This window comes from Gymnodraco acuticeps, unplaced genomic scaffold (assembly GCF_902827175.1).
Source record: "Gymnodraco acuticeps unplaced genomic scaffold, fGymAcu1.1, whole genome shotgun sequence".
Classification (NCBI taxonomy): Eukaryota; Metazoa; Chordata; class Actinopteri; order Perciformes; family Bathydraconidae; genus Gymnodraco; species Gymnodraco acuticeps.
The window spans coordinates 73,383-97,587 of NW_022992276.1; the positions used below are offsets into that span (position 1 = coordinate 73,383).

The 24,205-nt window shown below is 40.9% G+C and overlaps 1 protein-coding gene across 3 annotated transcripts in view; it reads right to left on the reverse strand.

The window, feature by feature from the left end:
• The window catches only part of LOC117540604, a 32,727-nt gene extending 10,832 nt beyond the window's left edge, over window positions 1-21,895 (reverse strand). Inside the window, exons 1-2 of one of the 3 annotated variants that reach the window (XM_034207377.1) lie at window positions 8,564-8,671; window positions 6,636-6,707 (exon numbers count right to left, since the gene is read on the reverse strand). In XM_034207377.1, the coding sequence (XP_034063268.1) occupies window positions 6,636-6,707; window positions 8,564-8,619 (128 nt within the window). In that variant the 5' untranslated portion in view covers window positions 8,620-8,671. Of the gene's footprint in view, window positions 1-6,635; window positions 6,708-8,563; window positions 8,698-21,788 lie in introns of those variants that run through there. The other 2 variants (XM_034207379.1, XM_034207378.1) reach the window with 2 other exon arrangements.
• Window positions 21,896-24,205: the final 2,310 nt, after the last annotated feature.

Sequence of the window (24,205 nt, forward strand, 5' to 3'; positions counted from 1 at the left end):
ATCACTTTTGCACCAAAAAACACCATTAGATAAATAGATAGATAGATATATACTTTATTGATCCCTATAAGTAAAGGGATGTGATGATGTCACATGTACAGGGGGTTTATACCTCATAATAAAAACGTATGTTCGTGACTTAACCATGGTCTTATTCTGTTACTTACCTTTGATCAGGTATTGTTTGGATGCCCTCCGAATGAACGCCTTCCTTTTATCATGCTTTTCAGCGGCGATGGTGAGATTGTGGTAACCACCATTGAGCACGTACTGCTTTATCTCAGCATAAAAGCTCTCCATTTCTGTCATGAAAGTTAAAATGTTCGCGGTAATTATGGGGAAGCGGAGGGATCTAGATCGTTCACACATAACAAGCTGTACCGAGTTCCTCCGGCTGCAGTTCCGCAGACGGCCGGTGTGTGGCAGCATAGCGCTGGGAGCAGAGGGAGGTGAGTATATGACGGATATGACGGATGACGGATGCGACGGAAATACACCCGAACATATTTGGTAGGCCGAACATATCTGGTACTGACAACGGCATGGGCTGCGGTTCACTTCTCTTATTTTTCATTTCCTCGCTCCTCGGTATCACCGGAAGTTGATTTGTCTGCGCCATCTTGAGTACCGTCCCATGGCACTTATTTCTGCCGGAGGACCGAGGATCGAGGAGCGATAATGAAGGAGCGATAATCGAGGAACCACCAGACCATCCTCCGATGAAATCCACCGATACTCGCCCCGCCCCCTTACTGTGTATCGCTCACTGATTGGACGATGCAGTGCATGCACTGATCTGATGCTTCTTAACATGAGAGCAGTTTCCCAGCGGAGTGAAGAAAATACATGACACTCACGGGACTCACTCCTCAGTCTATACTGTGTTTTGTTTCAATTAATGTATCATTTAGTTACAGAATATGTGATATATCTGAACAACAAAGTGGTCAAAAAATGTTTTATTCATTTATTGGAAACATTTTCATGATCGTTTTTTTCGTTTTACATTTTAAGAATGGCGTTTATCTTTTTTGAGAATGAGTTCTTATTTTATTTAATGTATTTGGGTCTAGAACAGATGATACAAATGTTTGTGTCAGTAAATGTGTACTAACAGAGGCGGGGGTGTTTGTGAAAATAACAGGGACAGAGCTGCTGTCAGACGAACAGCTGTGCGGCGTCATCACAAATGGATGTCGCTTCACGTCCGGAAGAAAGGACGTCCCATTGCTATTAAAACTCATTTCCCTGCTTCTCGTGGTTTCCTTGCGTCTCTCCATGCTTCCCTGGTGGGAGGGACTAAACGCAGGGAAACGACGCAAGTGAGGGACACAAGGATTCAATTTAATCGACCTGAGAAGGACCCATTGTCAGAGAGTGTATTTCTCCAAATATAATCTACTTCCATCCACAAGGAACTAGTGATGGGAATTCCGGCTCTTCTTGGTGAGCCGGATCATTTGGCTCGGCTCACCAAGAAGGGCCGGCTCCCAAACGGCTCTTCAGTTTACCACATATTATACCTTTTATAATTAAATCAAATGTAGCCCTGTTTTGACTAATGATTGATATGTGTACACATATATCACTTAAATTATTCAATACATCCTTTGTACTGAAGTATTCAAAAGTAAAAATTACATGTTTAATATAAATGATTTGCTGTGACCAAATGTTTTCATTGCATTTACAGACCCTTGTAACTCTCTGATATACCACCCAATGAATGTACTGACTTGCTTGTAGAACCACGCTACAAAGCAGATAGCAACACCTATAAAAACTTAAACATAGACATTTTAAAAAAGGGGCTACTGTATCGACATTTTAAAATTATGTTTAAAGAAAAGGCCCTGACAAAACAGCAGGGCTCTATTTCAGTAACTATTAACTATAGAAAAAAAGATAGCAACAGCTGACATCAAACCTTTGCTGAGCCCAAGGATAATCATAAATAAATAACAGTGAAAATAAATATATTGCAATGCTCAAAACAGCAGCATCCAACAGTCTCTAATCCATGTCACTGCATGCATGCACGGAGCAGCTGTAGCGCGGAGATCATCATATCATTCTGTCTTGTATTACTTTAAAAAAACGGCTCGTTCGTTGGCGCGAGCCGGCTTCCGTCGTTCACTTAAAAGAGCCGGCTCGTTCGCGACCGACACATCACTACAAGGAACATCCTAGAAGCAATGCTGTAAGTTCATCTATTTGACCTATTTCACATGAAAGATCATTTATTAGGAAGAATATTGTTAAAAAGATCATTGATTAGTTATGATTTATTTACAACTATGTTAAACACTGTAAGGAATGCAGGAAAGCAATTTAAGTTTGTATTTACATTAAGAACAATGTATTGTGTTTATTTACAGTTTTCACCGCCATGTCTATGAATAATTGTGACAGTAAACGGTCAAACCTACTACGACTCTGTCTTCATTGGCTGCGGTTTAACTCAGTGTTTACACCAGAGTTTCAACACACTGCATGAGAACACTACAAGGGGTGTCAAACTCAATTTCATCACGGGCCACATCAGCATTATGGTTGCACTCAAAGGGCTGGTTGTAACTTTAAAACTATATAAAAAGACATATATAAATATTGAATATATATAAAATAATGTATTATATTACATTATTGCCTCTGCATCGGATTATTATCGGATAGGGTAATAACTTCATAATTAACTACGTCTGAAAGCAGAAGTCTAGGGCAAATAATTGCAAGCCTCTTCAGTTAGAATGTCACAATATGATTTTAAAAGAAAAGCCACATTCTGAAAAAGAGAAGTGACATTTTGAAAAAAAAATCTATTTATGAGAAAAAAGGCTAATTCTAAGAAAAAAGGCGGTAATACTTTATATTAAGTTTGAGAAACCGGCTTGAGATACACTTTTTGCTATATTCCATGGAATACTCTTAACATCCCTATAGCAATGAATATCTTAAGTGCTTTGACACAAAATCCATAAAAAAATGTCATCTGTGGAAGCCATAGTACTGTAAAAAGCACGACCAATCGTCTGAGCCGGCCCGGCTAAAATAACTGGATGGCCTACCTGCCTGTCAGCCTTCCATCTGTGCACAAATTTATCTCGTGCCCTCATTGGTCATGTGCGCGTTCGTGTGTGTTGGAGGAGGGGCTCTGTAAGGAAGTAGCAGATTTTCTCCGGTTGGGTATTTTAAAATGCACGTGCACTCGAGCTGGTTTCTCCGAAATGACCTACCCCACCTTTAAGGTACACAAATTAACCATCAACTAGTTGTTAATTAACATGCATATTAGTAGTATATTGGCTCTTTATTAGTCATTATAAAACACTTATTAATGCCTTATTCTACATGACCATATTCTACAAGTAATAAGCCATTAGTTGAGAGTTTTTCCTCCATAACCCTCTAATTAGTGCTTATTTATTGCAAGTAAGGAAGTTGTTGTACATGAGTTTTGGTCTTAATATGCTCTGCTCAATATGGGCCTAATAAGGCAGTAGTAGCACAAGAATAGTAATTCTCCCATAATAACACTTAACAAATATGATCTATTCTTATGGAACAAGACATGAAACTATAAGTGTTAATTGTGTCTGAATAACTCAAAATTAGGTATTTATATCTTATAATATGTTTTGGGGTATTGACAGTTCAGCTACCAATAGCAAGGTGATATTGACCTGTATGTTTCATATTTACACATTTATATTTTTGTAAAATTTGTACTGAAGGTTAGACAGGAAACCGAGTACAGGAAGTAGGAGAACGTGAACTGAATAGAATGGCAGAAGACATCCATGAGTACACTGCCACTAATTTTCCCTATGCAAGATATATAGAATATATCAAGGATTAAAAAACTAATGTCGCAACAGGATTTAGAAAAACTTGTCCATGCTTTTATTTTCAGTAGACTCGACTACTGCAATAGTGTATTCACAGGGCTCACTAAAAAATCTATCAGAAAGCTGCAGCTGATTCAGAACACTGCTGCTCGAGTCCTCACTGACACTAGAAAAGTGGATCAACATCACTCCGGTTCTGAGATCATTACACTGGCTTCCAGTCTGCCAAATAATTGATTTTAAAATACTACTGCTAGTTTTTAAATCACTAAATGGCTTAGGACCGAGGTATATAGACGACCAGTGGCGGCGCTAGGGGGTGGCTACTTGGGCTCAAGCCCCGGATGTTTTCTGAAAAGCCCCGGATGTTTCACTTAAAAAAAAAATGGTCTCGTGAGTAATGTGCAGTACCGGAGTCCACCAGAGAGGCAGCCGCAGCGGGACATTAGCCTGCGTACTGCGTAGCCTTCCCTGCCCTGCGAGGCGAGTTCACAGACTGGGCCCCGCTAATCCAGTCTAGAGATGTCCAGTGGCGTTTTCTCCCGGAGGCCAAGGGAAGCCTGGCTTCCCCTGTTTTTTCGGATTGTAGGCTAGTTATAATTTAAATAAATAAATAAAAACACTTTGTTTTGTTTCGATACTTCTCCTTTGCTGTGTGTTGCTGCCGGCCCGTCTCTCCCCCATTCTCATTGAGTATTTTACAAAGAGTGAAACAAACAGCGCCCCTCTAGATGTTATGGTGAAACAGTAGATTGCACTCACTGTTGCGAGAGGAGGCCAGCCGAATCTAGCTTCCCTTGGTGAAAAAAAATGGAGGGATTGACCAATCAGATGAGGCTCACGTGATGCCCCTGCCAACCTGTGATTGGTCAGGGCCATGCCAAGTGAAGCCAGAGGCGGCTGGCTTCCCTTGCCTCACAATCCAATCAAATCGCTTCAATTTAGTGTTGCAGTGACGCGTCCTAAAATCCGGAAGTAAGCTGCGCTCGGCTTCCCTCGACAAAAACGCAATGGGATTTCACCATAGGATTTAGGAAAATAGCTCGAAATAAGGTCAGTGGAAAACGAACCTGTTAGATAAATGCAAGTTTTGTTCAGTCGGATAATATCCACATGTCTACCCTACTTTTATCATTTTCGAATCATAAATCTAATCGATAGAAGATAGATAGCGCCACTGCACCACTCTCACCGCCGTTAGAAAGTAGCAAGCAACTGAAGTAAGTGCAATTATGGAGGGTGGAGATTTGGAGTATTTCATCAAAAATAATTGTACTAAACTTCCGCTACAGCAGCAACAACAAATACAATCTGATGACAGGCCAATGCCCAAACTGGAGCTGTGTACAGAGAGGAAAAAAGGAGTGAATCGGACGTAAAACGTTAAAGGTCTCCTGATTTAGTTTGTGAATGAATGCTTATTAGAGTTTCGGCTGGAGAGAGCGTGCGGACCTGTCGGTATAACAGGCGTGTGTAAATCCTGCATCTGATACAAATGTGTGTAAAATGATACCGGGTGCTGTAATCACTCATCTGGTTACGTTATTACATTGACCACCACACCCCCGACCCAAAAGAAAGGACGTATTATTGGCTTCCCCTAATTTTTTTCCCACGCCACGCTACTGGAGATGTCTAGACACACCCCGCATCGTGCTGTATGCTTTCACACATTCTGCTTCCACATTGGAAAAGAGCAGCGCAAAATGCTCGTTATGTGGAAACAATATTGAAGAAAAGGCTCCTTAACACATTACTCTAAGGATCGAGTTCAGACATATAGGCTCTGTCTTGAACACTATCATCAGAGTAACGTGATCTAATCAATAAATAAAGATTCAGCCGATAACACAAGCACATGGCTACTTAGCATGCAGAATGACGTAATTGTGCATGTTATGTAGCCATGTGCTTTCTGGGGCTATCAGTAAACCGATTTAACCGGTAAAAGTTCCTTCAAAATAAGAGTCCCAATTTTATTACTATCAAAATAAAAGTGCAAAACGAAAACTTTACCATAGAAAAATATTGGTATACAAATATAATCACTTCTCTAAAAGGTAACTCATTTAAATATAGTTTATTTATATATAATAATATTAATATTAGTAATAAGATTTATATTTGTATAGCACCTATTACAAGAATTGTAGCCAAACTCGCTTCACTGCAGTTCAATAGACAGATTAGTATAACATGACAGGATAAAAGCAATGTAGAGGAGCAGCTACATTTCAACACATATATCCACGAAGATTAATACATGAAGACTTGTGACTCGGACTTGGACTCGGACTCGAACACAGGTAATGATGACTCGGACTCGACAAGGACACTCCTTGGTTGACTCAGACTCGGACTCGACTACGACTCTCCCTTGGTGACTCGGACTTGGACTCGGACTCAAAGAGTGGTGACTCTAGAGTGACTTGGACTCATGAATTGGTGACTTGACTACAACACTGGTTTGCTTCATTAAAGGGTGTTAATGAATAAGTGTTCTCCATTTCCTTTTGTCCGCTTTAAGGTATTATTAAGGTAGGGTTAATGTTGCTCTCAAAGTGCACCAGATTGATGCTTGTAACTTCAATATTTAAAAAAAAAATCTTCCCGGGGAGCATGTCCCCGGACCCCCCAGAAGAGGCGACGACCCCCCTAAAGGATGTTCGGTCCACTCCCCACTTGTAAAAAATAGCACTTTACCCCTGCACCCCCCCCCCCCCAACAACTCCTGGGCTAAGCCCCGGATCTTCTACAATCCTAAATCCGCCACTGTAGACGACCTACTCCATCACTATGAAGCATCCAGGAGTCTCAGGTCCTCTGGGTCGGGTCTGCTCTCTGTTCCGAGAATAACCACTAAACATGGAAAAGCAGCTTTTAGTTATTATGCCCCAACAATTTGGAAAACTGCCTAAATCGTGCACGTCCGCCGAAACACTACCTATTTTTAAATCCCGATTAAAAACGCACCTATTTGCCGCTGCTTTTAATTGAGCTGCCCATACTCACACTACAGTATGCCTTTTTCAACCCAGTCTCATGGCATTTCGTGTTCACCAACACGATTTTTAATCTATTGATTCGTGTTCACCAACACGATTTTCCCCTTTTTTCGTGTTGCACAGCACGATTTTAAAAGCAATGTATTTCTACTGGTAATGTGTTTCGTGCCTCGGGTCGTGGAAGACCGGAAGCTGTATGGTTCATAAAAACATGTTCTTACCATCGTTCTTACTCAATATCAAGCCACAATTATTGCTTTTATTTTAAATCGTATAATTTTGGACTTTTGTTGCCGTCTGTGAGGAAAATAAATGGGGCTCAGAGCCTCAGAATACTGAAATCTGTATTTTTAAAATCTTTTTTTCCTTCTAATTTGTTATTCTTTTCAAAATAACACACTGTTATTTACTCACCAATAACACACAATTATCCTTGCTTTTATTTATTGGTTTAATTCCATAATCTCGGGCTTTTTTGGCGTCCGTCAGGAACTGAATTTCAAAATAAAAATAACCGGAAACAGAACAGAACTGAGGACAGCTTTCCCTCTTTTTTTTCATGTAGTGTGAAAAAAGGCAACTATTATTAACATGTTACAACCGTCCCTGTACACAGGGACGGTTGTAACAGTTGAAATAAAAAAAAAAATACATTTTCCAACCTGTACTTATTTCATAGAAACATCTTAAATACATTGTTTCAGTAGTTGACACATTGAGAATGTATAATAGCAAAATGGCTAGTGTAATGTTTTTGTACTTATTGGGGAAAACCCAAAAAGTGTTACAACTGTCCCTGTAATACCTTTTCTTTTTGCCGCTGCTTTTAATTGAACTATTCATATCTTAGACTGCACTGTATCTTTTATCCATGTATTTTTTCTTTTAATGTTTATTTTATTATCTTTTCTTTTTAATGACTGATTTTAAATGCCATTTTCTGAATGTCTTTCGTTTTTTGTAAAGCACTTTGAATTGCCTTGTGTTGAAAGGTGCTATATAAATAAACGTGCCTTGCCTTGCCTTGGTCTCCCTACAGTACTTACATTTATTTTTGAGGTAACATGCTATGCAGTTTTTACTTTAGGGATCAGTAACTACACCTCAAAACATTCATTTAATAACTTTTTTAATTAATATTTCACATACCAAACATATAATCCCTCTAGATATGACCCATTCTTACAAAATAAGTAATGATTTCAAAAAGTGTAGTATAAAAAAATAGCTTATTATGCCACTAGGCTATAACACTGACAGTAGCAAACCTTTGCAGGGCTTTTCGTTGAATGGAGAATTATGATTCTGTGTTATTGGTTTATTTCCGCTTGAGGAGTTTATTTGAAAACCTCTTCCTTTCTCCTCCTTTTTCCATTGTATAATGATACACCGTTCATCATCTCCGATAAACTAATTTAAATCTGCATTTACAGGAAAAAAAAAAAAAAAAACACAAACCAGTAACATTTAGCGGCCAATATACACTAAAACAACTTTTAACTTGCACTCTACATGTTATAATGTTATGTTTCTTATGACATTTAGGAATATAACAATAATATAAAAGGCTTTAAATTAAACATGTAGTGTAATTTAACGCTGCGGGATCTTAAATCAGAATTCGTTATTCGAGAGGAAGTCATTATGTAGTAAGCTTATTTCTAATTAGTTGTAATGCTAATATGAAGACTATATCAAACAGTGACTCACCAGGGCTGAAGTGTGTTTCTCCAGTCGTAGTAAGTGAAGACCATAAAGGAAGTCATTTTCTCCCTGCATGTGTCTCCTCAGCCTCCTTGCATATTTATCTGCTTCCTCTCACTGTTTCTTATTTTTTCATCGGTGATTCTACTTATCTGCCCTGTGGGCGGGGCTAACAGTGGCCCTCTATCAGGAAATCGCGACCCAGTAACATTGAAAGCCAATCCAAAAAAAGAACATGGTTGTTTCCTGCTGCCACACACGCACGCACACACCACATCCTTTGTACAAAAGGTCAGTGTTATCAAAGCTGGTAAAGGTGCATCTTTTTATTTCTTTGTATACTGCAGGGTGGCTTGTGGATTTACACCAGCTGTAATTGAAGTCTTATTTAAGTGTTGATTATATTTCAAAAATAAATGTAGTGGAGTAAAAGTATACTATTTACATCTAAATTATAGTGGAGTAGAAATAATTAGCACAACATTGAAATACTCAAGTAAAGTGCTAGTGTCTCAAAATTGTACTTAAGTACAGTACTAGAGTATATCTACTTAGTTACTTTACACCACTGCATTTATGTAGTACCTTTAGTTGCGTTGCAGGTATAGATTAATGATAAACAATATGATCAACACTCAAATAAGACTAATATGGACTAAATTCACAAGCTACTCAATAAAGTAATTACAATTAGTTAACCTTAACCAGCTTGATTAACACATAAATAGATCATAATTAAAATCAAAATATATACATGATTCTGAAATGGGCCAATCTGCATAATGAGCATAGGTACTTAAAATATATTTAGATGCCAATACTTTTGTACTTTTACTTGAGTAACATTGTGAATACAGGACTTTTACTTGTTAATGAGAATTCGTACACTTTGCTATTTCTACTTTTAACTTAAGTACAAGATCTGAGTACTTCTTTCACCCCTGATTGTAAACTAATTGGAGTCGTGCCCTACAGAAATGCTTTTTTGTTAACACTGCATTCTTCTCGTTGCTTGGCTACCTGTGAACTCAGGACGGGGTCACATGTTCAGAGTTTACTTAAACAGCTGAAAGAATCAATACAATGTTACCAGAAAAATACCTTGGTTGGTGTCTAAACCTACAGTACTACTACATAGTACCTATAGCTTATCCTCATAAAAAAACATGTCATTTCCACTCAAAATCTCTCCTTTTGTTCTTACTTTTCTATTGGATTTAGTTCACTGAAAGATCACGTAACAATGTCCTTTCTTCTGTTTGACAACATTGAATTGCAATTAAACCTCTGCAAGTACAATACAATCCAGTTTAGGTTAAAATTGAATAATAATATTGATAGTTGAGTGCAAGTCATTGTCATATTCTGTTAAAAGTTGTAATTAGTAGTCATTTCTTTCAATATAAAAACGTATTTTTCACCATCAGATGTCACCACAGAGCAAACATGTCATTATTTCTCGCTGCATTGTGTGCCCCTGCCATGCCGTGTGACACTCCACAGCCGGATTTGACCAACAAATAAAATGTGCACTCATCGCGTATGATGGCATGTTTTTCATATTGTTGACTAACGACAGAAGAAGTAAATCAGTAAAGCAGCAGTCAATCTTTCACTACTTCCCCTATTTGCAGTGCTGTAAAGTTACTAAGTAGATTAACTCAAGTACTGTACTTAAGTACAATTTGGAGGTTGTAGTTGTACTTTACTTGAGTGTTTCCATTTGATGTACTTCTACCCCACTACAATTAAGGGGCAAATATTGTACTTTTACTCCACTACATTTATGCAGAGGTGGAAAAAGTACTAAGATATTGTACTTAAGTAACACTTTTGTTACTTTGCGTAATAATAGATTAATGATGTGAAATATAATCAACCCTTAGATAAGACTTTAGTTGCACCTGGAGTATCATTCACAATGTACCCTGCAGTATACAGAGTAATTAAAACTTGCTGCACCTTTACCAGCTTTGATAAACACATCAATAATTATAATCAAAACATAATAATATAATATATTATTCTGGAATGGGTCAATCTGCATAATGAGAACTTTCACTTTTGGTACTTTAAGTTTGATGCTCTACTTTTATTTGAGTAACATTTTGAATGCAGGACTTTCCTGTTACAGAGTATTCCTACTCTCTGGTAATTTTACTTATACTTAAATACAAGATCTGAGTTATTCTTCCACTTCTGCCTATTTGTGATCAATCAACCCCACAAAACCCTGTTTATGAGGAAATTGTTTTAAGACTGGTAAGAAATAATAAAAGTTTCATAAAAAATGCTCAATGAAACAGCTGGGCAGTGTAGTTAATAGCATTACTTTATTTGGTAATTCACTCAAGCAGGAGCATAGTGTTTTGTTGAAAAAGATGGTTCCTTATATTGAATTAATTGTGTTATCTCAGGCACTTATCACACCATTAAAAAAGGCCTTGAAATTCTCCTGTCAATCATTTGAAGTAATTGAGTCATGATAACAGAAGTCAACATTAATCAGTTTGCACACTGATTGATCTTAAATTAATCTGTAAGTAATGGTGATTATGGTAAATGCAAAGCAATAACTGATACGGAATACTGAGATAAAAGGTAGCGATGTCCAATTACAGACAAATCAGCATCCTCCCCTGTGTCTCTAAGATAGCTGAGAAATGGGTGTCAAAAATAATTACCAAACATTTAGATAAAGGTTTCGCTCCACTCAGTGCTTAAATTGGAATAAAAAAGGTGCCAGTACTCTAAATCAGCAACTTTTTCAAGTCAATTTATTTATACAGCCCAAAAACAAGTATTTGGCTCAAAGTCATAGTATATCCTATAATGCTGGTGGGTTTGTCACTTTACTGTATATTTTAGAAAGGCTCACTGTACTTAAACAAAATGACTCAGGGTGCATCTGAGATTAGAGGGGGTGCAGTGGTAAAGTGCTATTTTTATAAGTGGGGAGTGGACCTAACACCCTCTAGGGGGGTCCGGGGGCATGCTCCCCTGGGAAGATTTTTTTTAAAATATTGAAGTTAGATGCATCAATCTGGTGCACTTTGAGAGCAAAATTAAGAGATATGTGGATACCTCTCAACATCCATATGAAACAACTGTAAACAGATTTACTTTTTCTTTATGGATATAAAAGAAAGTAAAGCCTGACTCCTACTGGCGGCTGGTTAAATGACTCCTCGTCCCTGAATACATTCACCATCTTTCAGCAGGAAAGGAGAGAGGGAATCCTTGTCCGGCGACAACCGCTGTCTTTTCGCACTATTATTAAGCCACGCTAACATTTTCGAAATGCTAACGTTATGTGATGTCTTTTCTGCTCTAGTCTATCGCTGCGGTGCGTCATAGATGAGTCATGACTCAGTAAAATGCCGGTACCACATGGGTAAAAATCAGAAGTGCCCGTACTGCGTACCGGTGAGTACCGGCCCAATTCAAGCACTGGCTCCATCCACCCAATGCAGTTTTGTTTTCGTGCTCACCAGGGGCGTCGCCTGGACCTGGAAACATTCGGGGCTTAGCCCACAGTGGCGGCGCTACAGTCAAATGTTCTACTGCAAGACTCCCCACACACACATACACAATTGCGCCATCTGGTGTCACAAACAAAAAGCTTTGTTACGGCAATGGAGTGTGGGAGATTCTCATAGCACGTGAGGATCTCTTGAGGGTAAGGTGCCTGTATTATCTCGGTGGACAAAATGTATGTTTTTATTTTATAAGGACAATAACGTTCTGTTGTGTTTGTTTAGTTTAATGTTAATTGTTTAATGCTCACAGTCACAGCAACATGTTTTTAGTGTGATTGGCTATTTGTTTTATATGATTTATCAACGTGATCATCAATAGCTAATCTGAGCACCAGAACCCAGCTCACGAGTCCTTTTATGCTGTCCATTGAAATGCAGGTATGTGAGTTTTGTACACCAGTTTATTTATGTTTAATGTTTCACATTGCTCCACATGATGCCTCGACTACAAAGTCTTCCATGTTTCTACGCTTCTTCCTCTGTGTCACAGTTTCGGGAATATCAAGATCATTGCACAGGGCCTTGGTCTTGTCATAGACCTCATGTGCTTTCTCGTTACTTTGGTAACTTTTCAGTGTGTTCTCAACTGCTGTTTTGTAATCTACTGCCTGCACCAAGTCAATTGTTTCTTTCTGCAGGTATTCAAGCAGGCCCTGAGTGGTTGAGAGCAGTGTCTGGAACAGGACAGCATGTAGATGGTACTGCATTTTCAAAGCTTGCTTTCCAGTCCCTTTACTAGAGGGGCTGAAAGGCTCCCTAAAGTCTTGATCAAAGCAGGGAGGTTTTTGACATGCCCAGCGAACAAGTTGTTTGTCCCCTACCTCTAGCTGTTTCTGAAATGTTTGCAATCTCTGATGGTGGACAAGAGATGTGGAGAAGAAAGAGTAGAGACACTCCAGGAGATCAACGCAGGTATGTGAGTTTTGTACACCAGTTTGTATAAGTTTAATGTTTCACATTGCTTGTGAAAAATATACTACCACTATACGATCACTGAAATTTGTTGTTGACTGGACACTTATTTTGTAAAAGAGATAGCATGAGAGGATCTCTTAAGCAATGCAGCTCACGTGTCCTTTTTATATGCTGTCCATTGAAATGCAGGAAAGTAATCACCAGCTCTGAGTGATCTGTTGCCGAGGGGACACTACACCGGAGTTACATAAGCACAGACAAAGTGCTATTTTGGGGGGAACTCACCTCCTCTGGGGTCCCCCAGGAAGACTTTTTTTAAATACTGAAGTTAAAAGCATCAATCTTGTGCACTTTGAGAGCAACATCAAGAGATATGGATACATCTCTCAACACCCATATGTCAAAAATAAATCTCAGAATCAGAAACGGGTTTATTATTTAAAAACACTTCATTTTCCAATTAAATCATAAACTATGTCAAATTATTAGAAGTTGTTAGTAATTAGATTAAACAGAAAAAAGGGATGGAAGGAGGAAATAATAATCCCTCATCTCTTGCTGTTTGCGGTTGAAATGATCTCTTTTGCCAAACATGCTGGATGGAAAGCAGTGGTGTCTCCCTTGCCTTGGCCCTGTATCTGCAGTCCCTAAATCAGTCATGTTACTCATTGACTCTTGTCTGTTCTGGTGTTCCTGTTCATTGTTGTCTCCATTGTCGTTCTTGTCTGTTGTATCTCCTTCTTGTGTGTCCCTTTCTCCTGTTCTCCTTTCTTCATCCTCTACTCTGTTTGGCTCATCTGTGATGACTGTGTAGGTAAACACAAACAAGTATGTAAGTCAATCAGTTTCCAGCTCTGTCAAATAAATGAATTTCAAGATACACACATTTGTCTTCATTAAAATGAGTGTCACCACACTGTCACAAAATGTAATACTAACCAATTGAAAATAGTTAAATTGACATCTCTTGTAGATATCACTGTTAGAGTAGTTATCTGCCAATAGGACAGAATCATTCCTATACAAATGCAGTTTGAGTAATTCACTTAATATATTTACTTAAAACTTTAATATAGTCATTTTCACTTAATACTCTAATATAGTCATCTTTCTGCATTCAACACAAAGGAAAGCTGTACAATTTGACATGATAATGAGGAAAAAAGGCCTCCGACAATGCAGATCATTTTTTGATCATATCAATTTTAAGATGGGGGTCAAGGCTTAATATTTGGGAGCATAGTGTCCCTTGCTCCCTTTCAGGAGCCCCACTGGATTGGCTTTGATCTGAAATATTTGTATAAAAAGCTTGTTAGCTGGCTGTCCATCTCATAATGTTCACATAGTAACTAGCTGTCAATAGGAAATATCAATCAGAAGAATTATATTTTCATGCAAAATCTGTCACAAAAAGAGGTTGCACATTTAAATGCAGGTGTTGTTATGGCAACGTCAGTGGCCAGACAGCCATATTTACTGCTGCAAATACGTTCAAACATGCTGTCGACACGTAAAGCAGTGGCAACTATGCCACCATTTCAGCTGACTTTTTCTCAGAAATACTGTCACATAACATCCATATATTTCAGTGCTAGGTTGATGCTTAGCTAAGCTAACTATGAAACACGACAGGACTCAGGAATCAGGATCAACTGTGTACTGTAAGGTAGCTTCTAGCTTCATGTCGAACACAGACAGTAAGTCAACATTTCCCAGAGAGCTTTCTTTGAAATCACCAAGTAACGCTAAAAAACACAACATTTAGATTGTATGACAAAGTGTTTATTTAATATATCTGGCTAGCTATAGCTACTTGCTAACGGTTTAGCTTACCCGCGCGATTCAAAGTAACGTCAACGTGGCTATAATTTATGCTTTGCTTACATGTTCGCATAACTTGTAAGTTTACTGACATGTACATACCTTGTTCACCTGGTTCAGGTGGTGGCTCTGGGGTTGTTGTGTGAGCCACCACTTGAGAATTGCCGTCTTTTTTATTAAAGAAATGTCTAATGTCCATCTTCAGAATCTCCGCGTCCGGGGCTGACAGTTTAAAGTTTAAACATTGTCACAGAGGAGAGGTACGTACCTGTCAGCCAATAAAACACGTGTATTTCCATGCAACTCTCTGATTGGTCTGGTGGCGTCGTCTTGCCTCTGTGTTGCATTCACTGAACATGGGAAATTACAATTCTGCCGTCCGTCCTATAGGTAAAGTAGGTTAATGTATTATATTATTGAGGGAGAATTTGTCCGGGGCTAAAGAAAAAACATCCGGGGCTAAAGCCCCGGATGCCTACCCCAGGCGACGCCCCTGGTGCTCACCACTCCACTGAGACAGCTAACTGTGTCTTTGTGCAAAAGGTTAAATCTATGTTGGACACGAGCCTATATGTAGGTGCTGTCTTCCTTGATCTCAGGAAGGCTTTTGACACAGTTGACCACCAAGTGCTCCTTACAATGCTGACTCATTTCAATTTTTCGGCACTTTCTATACATTGGTTTAAGTCTTACTTATCTAACAGAAAACAGTGTGTTTGGGTCAACGGTACCAAATCCCCCTACCTTGTGAACCCTGTTGGGGTTCCACAAGGTTCCATTCTTGGACCATTACTGTTTACACTGTACATAAATGACTTGCCTAATGTATGTCCTGAGTTGAATGTGCAAATGTATGGAGGAGAAGACAACAGCCTCCATGTGACCTCCTCTGCAAGTAACAAGAAATGGTGCAAGACCAACTTGTGAAACTAATGTCACCAACCAAACGTCGAGCTGGCAGGCTTAGGACCGGCGGACGGGCAGTCATCCCGACCGTCGAAAACCGAGGCCTGTCAGTGCTTCAACTCAATGTCGAGGGCCTAACAACCGCCAAACTCGAAGTCCTGCGTCACCTGGCTGATTCCAATGGGGCAGCGGTTCTGCTCCTGCAGGAGACACACTGCACATCAGACAACATCCTCAAGATCCCTGGGTTCCATCTCGCTGGGTCCATCTACAGCAAGCAACACGGTGTAGCAACGTTCGTCTGGACTGAAATAAGCTGGTCAGCCAGTAGCCAATCCCCACCAGGCTCTAACATCGAGTGGCTGGTTACAAAAATCCAGGAAACATCAGTCGTCAACGTATATAAGCCCCCACCATCAGAGCTGTCCACGACGTCACTCCCACCAATAACTGCACCCGCCATCTATGCAGGTGACTTCAACTGTCAGCACAGACTGGGGTTACAACTACACAACACCTAATGGAGTGGCGTTGAGTGAATGGGCCTCCAACACTGATGCGCTGCTGCTGTATGACCCCAAGGAGCCTCCAACCTTCTTCTCTGCACGCTAGAACACCTCCACCAACCCGGACCTGGCCTTCGCCATATGCCACAGTATCGAGCCGATACCAGTGAGACGCGTCCTGGACAGGTTTCCCCGCTCACATCATTAAAGTCCCATCACTGGTGGAACCGGTACCAGGGAAACCCGTCAAGCGATGGAACTTCCGAAAGGCCAACTGGGAGTCGTATGCTGAGGAGACTGAAAGAAGGTCAGCTGGCCTGCCAGACCCAGACACAGCCGACCTGGATGCGGCCTATGCAGCCTACTGCCAGGTCCTCCTGGGTGCGGCAAAGAAGTCCATCCCACGTGGCTATAACAGGAATTACATCCCGGGTTGGGACGAGGAATGCAGCCACCTTCTGTGTGACCACCAGAGGGCTAGCTCCAGAGAAGAGGTGGATGTGACTGCAGCAGCACTGCTCAAGAAGCTGGATATCACCCGCAGGGCCAGATGGACAGAGGTCGTTGAATCAATCGACTTCACCCATTCTAGTCGCAAGGCGTGGCAGACCATCAACCAGCTCACAGGCAGAAATACAACACCCCACAGCTGCCCAGTCACAGCAAACGCCATCGCATCCCAGCTCCTGAAGAACGGCCGCTTCCCAGATGCTGACAAAGCCTTTGCCCGACTGACATCGCGTGAGGTGTCTTGCATCTCGGGAGCGGCCAGTGTCGATTCCAACCTCTCGGGAGAATTCACAGCAGAGGAACTCAGTGAGGCCATGAGCAAGCTCAAGCCAGGCAAATCTCCTGGCTGTGACAACATCCACCCGGAGTTCGTCATCCACCAGAGTACAACAACAACTGGCTGGCTCTGTGCTTTCTATACATCATGCTACCAGAGATTAAAGCTCCCAAAGACTTGGCGCCGTGCCTCTGTCATAGCTCTGCCGAAGCCAAATAAATCTGCAGAAGACCCCAAGTCATACAGACCAATCTCGTTGCTCTGTGTCCCATTTAAGATCTTGGAGAGGATGATCCATAGCCGCATCGAGCCAGTGGTGGACTCACAGCTTCCACGGGAATAAGCTGGTTTCCGTTGTGGAAGATCAACAGCAGACCAGGTAACACTACTCTGTCAGGACATCGAGGACAGCTTTCAGGACAATGAGAAAGCTGGGGTAGTGTACCTGGATCTGACTGCTGCATATGACACCGTGTGGCTCCGGGGACTCCACCTGAAGCTGCTGAGGACAATACCGGACCGCCACATGGTGAAGTTCATCATGGAGACACTTTCCAACTGTAGCTTCATCCTCTAGACCAGCAGTGGCCAGTGCAGTAGGCTCAGAAGACTGAAGAACGGGGTACCGCAGGGGTCTGTTCTCTCGCCGTTGCTGTTCAATGTTTACATCCACGACCTACCTGATACAGCATCCAGAAAGTATGGCTACGCAGACGATCTTGCCATCATGCTGAGCCGACCAACGTGGAAGGCGATGGAAGAGGGTCTTAACAAAGACATGGGCACACTAGTAGCATACCTCCGAAGGTGGTGTCTACAGCTCAGCGTCGGAAAAACAGTCCCAGCGGCATACCACCTTAGCACCAGAGAAGCCAGGAGGGAACTTGAGGTGCGCGTCGACAACAAATGTCTGGAGGTCCAGCAAGCCCCGAAGTATCTTGGAGTGTGTCTGGATCGGACATTATCCTTTAAAAAACACCTGGAAGAAGTCAAGGCCAAGGTGACATCCAGGGTCGCGCTGATCCGCCGCCTCGCTGGAACAACCTGGGGAGCCTACGCTAAGACGCTGCGAATATCCACTCAAGCCCTGGTCTTCTCTGTAGCGGAATACTGTGCCCCAGTCTGGAGGAGAAACCCTCATGCGAGAAAGGTCGACGTGGCTATCAATACCTCCCTCCGAATAATAACTGGATGCTTAAAGCCTACCCCTGTGTCCCTCTTGCCAGTCCTCGCGGGAATAGCACCGGCACGGCCTCTGACGGGAGGCTGCCACCCTCGCCCTGGCCAGGAAGGCACAAAAGTATGACTGGCACATCCTGCACAACACCACAATAACACCAGCACCTCCAAGCAGACTCAAGTCCCGCCACCCCTACAACAAAGCAGCTCAAGAGATGCTCAACTCCACCTCTGAGGACATCTCCAGAGATGCATGGTTGGCAGCAGCTTGGAAGCAGGAGTGGGAGTCAGCCGGGCCCTCCCGAATCCACCGTTACATCTGGGACCCAGGAGATGGCGCCATTGGAGGAGACGACCTGCTGCGCCGGCAGTGGACCACTCTGAAGCGTCTACGAACTGGGGTCGGTCGCTTTAAAACATCGATGAAGACGTGGGGCTTGGCGGACAGTGCGGCATGCGAGTGCGGTGACCCTGAGCACACCGCTGTCCATATAATCACCATCTGCCCCTTATATAGACCACCCTCGGAAGCCAGCCTCTTCGACCTAGGACCAGAGATGCGGGCATGGCTACACGACACCGAGTTGGACCTCTAACGTTACACGAAAGAAGAAGAAATGTATGCCGATGATGCGGTCATCTTTGTACACGGGAAGAACACTGAAATGATTTAATCTTGTCTCTCAAAAGCTTTGGACAAGGTTCAACACTGGCTGAACAACATTTGCTTATGTTAAACGTAAACAAAACAGTATGCATGATGTTCAGTAAACGACCACTCAAAATCGAAGGATCCAACGTGTTTTTAAACGGAGCAGAAATAGAACTAGTCTCCCAGTTCAAGTATCTTGGATTCATATTGGACTCGAACTTGACTTTTAAGAAACATATTAAGAAAGTGTCCAATACAATTAAATTCAACTTGCAACATTTTAAACAAAGTAGACCTTTCTTAACTGTCAATGCTGCAAAGTCATACCTCCACTGTATGATTCTATCCCACATTGAATACTGTTTTACAAACTGGTCGTTTGCTTGTACCTCAAACCTGAAACCGATAGAACGGCTTTACAAGAGGGCTATCAAGGTTTTTGACAGAAAGCCAAATTCATACCACCACTGTACCATCCTTGAAAAACACAATTTCTTAAGTTTTGACCATTTTAAGTCTTTTAAATGTATGTATTTTTTTTATAAATGTTTAGATGGACTGGCCCCCCTCCCTTAAGGGAATTCATCCACAAAAAAAACACTGGACGCTGCACTAGGTCAGAAACCAGAGGAGACTGTGAAGTCCACCGTAGACGGACCACTTTTGGACAAAATGTACTCTCCATTAAAGGCAGCTCTTTCTGGAATAGCCTCCCAACTCAGATACGGGATTGTCCCACTCTCAATAGTTTTAAAGGTCAACTCAAAGAATGGTTGAGAAACAAACAGACGTGCAATCACCGCTAAATTCACTTTAATACAGGGGTATCTCCTCTTGCACTTTATGTAGCTCTTGTATCTTCTCTTGCACTTCATATGTCGTTGCTGCTATATTATATTACCATGTCATAAATACTTGTGTATGCTGCTCTTGCTCTTTTGCACTTTTTGCATATCATGTATTTTGTTTTTGCTATATTTGTAAAATGTAAACTTCTTAAATGTTTTATGTGAGGGACTGCAGATGGAAATGAGCTCAAAGCTAAATCTGGCACTGTTACGCTTGAGACATTTTAATGTTTTAAGTCTTCATTACTGTGCATTGTCCCTGCCAAATAAACGATTAAATGAAATGAAACTTTTTTTAAAACATGAAATGACCATAAAGGAACAATCCCTGGATCTTCAATTTAATTTTTGTTTAGAGTCAGATGAGCATCACCTCAAAACTTCAAGATAATATGCATGAAACATTTCGCATATCTAGACAGTTTACACTTAATTCAATGTTATGTTTAACACCATATCTAATCTGCTAATATATATTTTGTATTGGTATTCTTCCTATATTGTTAATTGCAATCTTTAATTGGTTTATAGCCAGTGTGAAGGTTTTAGATCAGGGGTGGGGAACCTTTTTCCTCTCAAAGGCCATTTCAATTTTTTCAACATCCTCCGAGGGCCGTACAAATGATTGACCTCTGCTTAAAAATACTAAAATCACAGCCCATTAATTTCGCCTTTCTTTCATGCTGTTCAAATAAAAAGCAATCTATGGAAACAAACAAGAGACAGAAGTATTTGAATTTTATCAGACACCAAATTTATAGCATTGAAAATAATTACTTTGAAAATCATCTATCTGAATTGTTTTGCTCCGAAGTTACCTATGTGAAATAAAAATGTAACAATTCAAGTTAAAAAAATTCGAAAATTCAGATCCCAAAAATTAAAGTGAAAAAAATTCGAATGCACAATTTCGGTGTTTAAAAATTCGACGTCAAAAATGTCGGTGTTTAAAATTCGATGTCCAAAATTGCGATGCAACATCATCCGGGCTACTCAGACAGGAAAAGCAATCGAGCCCGAATGCAATCAAACCGACTTCTGGCCTATCAGAGCCAAGCGGCGAACTCCGGGGCAGTACGGTGAAGCCCAATGCTGCAAACTGTAGGCGATGGATGCAGATGGTTCACAAAAACATATTCTGTATATAGTTAGATTCCAGTGGCGAACCGTGGCCATCACAACCGGACCTTTTGTAGACACACCCACCCCGGGTCGCCAATACGGAAGTGCCACACACTGCAGTTCATATAATATATGAACTGCAGTGTGTGGCACTTCGGTATCTTCGGTATCGGTATAATATTGGCCTATTGGCCAATATTATTGGCCGATAGGCGATGGCTGCAGAAAGGAGCAATTTCCATAGACCCCCATGTTAAAATGCCCAATTTTACAGCAGAAAAAAACATGTTTCTACCCCTGGCTCCATACATTTTATTATCGATATAGTTAGATTCCACCTTCATGATTATGAATCTGTGAGTGAATTGTTTTCTAACGCGACCCTTTTATTTATATTAGGTCTTAAAGTGTATGCATAAATTAGGGCGTGGTCACATTGAGTGACGGCTCTGTCAAGTGACTGCTGCTGCTAGCTTCTTGTCTCTCTGCTACCTGCTCTGTGAAGCTAGCTACAGGGACTCTGCCTGGTCAGTTCATCCAGGAAACACAATTTGAAGCCGGTGTTCCGGATTAACTGGTCCCCGATCAACTGGTTGACAGATGTGGAGGCGTGGCCTTCGGCTGAAATACACATTTCGATCGCTTCTTCTGTCGTTTACATAAATCTTTTGGTATATTTGGCTGGATAGGAACACTTTGATGCACATTCAGTACTAGTGTGTGAGGTTGTGGTTACGATGGCGATATCCGGACGCGAACAGCGAGGACTACAAAAAGAAAAACGAGTTGACATGGGGATGTCTGTTCAAAACATTGCGAGCTCCAATAAATCATTTAAACCAGCTATTGTTGCCAGACTTATTACTGAATATCGTTCTTAATGTGATACCAAGTCCATCCGAGACATGTGTACACCTTCAGACAGCCTCCAAGTGAAGCACACGTTGTTTACTCACAGTTTGAAAGCAGCGTGGAGAAGTCTTCAGCTGTGTTAAGCTGTGATCCGCTCGAATACATCCTTAAAACCAGCTATTGTTGCCCGACTTATCACTGAATATCGTTCCTAATGTGATACCAAGTCCATCTGAGACATACACCTTCAGACAGCCTCCCAGTGAAGCGTACGTTGTTTACTCAGAGTTTGAAAGCAGCGTGGAGAAGTTTTCAGCTGTGTTAAACTGTGATCCTCTCAGGTAAACTGTGATTCGCTCAGGGTCAACTGGGATCCACCCATGGGAAAATGGGATCCGCCCAGGTTAAACTGTGTTACGACTTCTGTGGCTATCTACCAGCGATCATGTTTAATATGAAAGACACACACATAAACATCCCTTATAAAAACGGCATTCTGCAGCACTCATCCAGATAACATGTGACTGTTAACTCGTTTTGCAAAGATAGCAGCAGAAATGTCATTGCTGCATGTGCAGGGATATTATACTTTAAAATGCTGATGGGTCATTAATGTTGGTCTCGGCAAACAATATTAGGAATCCTCTATTCAAACTACATAATATTCAGTGTCCATCGACATGAAAATAATAAAAAAGTTCATGCTGGACTGGCTCAAACCCGAGTCCCAACAGCAAAAGTCACTCCAGCCCAATCCATTTCTCACTTATTCTGACAATATACTTAACCCCAAATAAAAGAACCCAATAAAAAGAGTTGTTAAATAATAGTGAAGTCACGTTGTAATAACAATAACTCATCTCTCTCGAGTTTTCCTTTTGAGCTTTGCCAAAAGCCACTGTGTCAAGTGTCCATCTTGGGTTGCCGTCCGGAGTTGTCCAATATGGCGGACCATCTCGCACATGCGCACTGCAGATCTGGCAGAGCTGCAGATCGGGTAGTGACAGTGACAACCGTCACTCAACAGTCGGCCGTTCACGGAAACAACCGATTATGACCGAGAAATGATATCATGAAAGTTACGGTGCTTATTAAGCATTTTAAAACGTATGTGGTAAGTTGCCAAAGTGGTTTTTTCTGAACGTTCATCAGTATTATAATCAAAGAGAAATATGAACGTTAGTTTTTACTGAAATTATCAAATAAAGTCAACATTTCACAGTCTTTACTGAGCTGTGTGGGGTTTGTTCAACTTTTAAAAGTTGTTTGAATGGTGATATACACAGTGATAGATGTTAAGGACTAACGTTTATAATAAATACATTTGTATTGATTTTAAGATATTTTTATACAATCATACGTATTGGGATCATTTGTATTAATGTGGACCGGAGGGAGAGGGTGACGACGAGCAAAAGTTTCACTTTCCTTTTTTATTTCAATTCCAACTTTAGTCATGAAGAATATGTTTCTCTGTTGTCCACGTTCATAAAGCATAAAGCATCAGAGCACGGTGCAGAGTCTCTAGATGAGTCCCTCGTTCTTATTAAACATCCATGTTGTAGTCCGCTGTATAGAAAACTGTAGTTTCCATAGTTTCCCCACAGCAGCAGACGCACATTCATGACGTCCGCTGGCGCATCATAAACACGTCAGATAGTGAAAGTGCATTCGGATTCTCTAAAGTACCGCAGTCTCTTCTCCTAAGTCCTTTTGAATTCTCCTATCTACTATCCCTTAACCCCGTGACGTTTCACTCAGAGGTCAAGGAATAGGAGATAGGGTTAGAATTTAGGAGCTGATTGTTGGATTATCGGAACGCAACCCTACTCTCTGCTAGAAAGTGCCGGAGCCGGAGGCGGGACCAAACCATTACATGCAAATCGAAGGGGGTGTACAAACTAGAGGCTTTGGATAATTAACTTTTGGAAGAAAACAAGTTAAATAAATTGTAAGTTTAGTGAGTATATTATCAATATAACGTTATATTAATGTTAATTCTTGATGAATGATGAAAGGTTACTTACATTTTTTTTTCTTAATGTTCTAAAATGGTTTGGGCCCCCGGGGTGAGGGTGTTTGGGGTGGCCAATAGGGTGGCCATGACTTCAACCCCCAGCTCCGCCACTAGTTTAGAGTCAGATGAGCATCACCTCAAAACCTCAAAATAATATGCATGACACATTTCGCATATTTAGACAGTTTACACTTAATTCAATGTTATGTTTAACACCTGTTATGGAAATCTAAAAACCCCAATACTGTAGAGTACAAGTCAGAAAACAAATAAATGGTGAATCAGACAGAGTTGTCTTTCTGGTGATGTTTATTCGAGGCCTCAAACAAACATCAGATACAATAAAATATAGACACAGGTCTCACAGAGTATAGGATAGTCTGCGCGAGTGTGCGCAGTTCAATATAGTAGCAAAGCTTATATAGTAGAAATGATGAGAAGGTAAGAAATCTGTCTTCACACGGTCACATTGTTATTAGACACCTGGCCTTGAGCTGTAGAAGT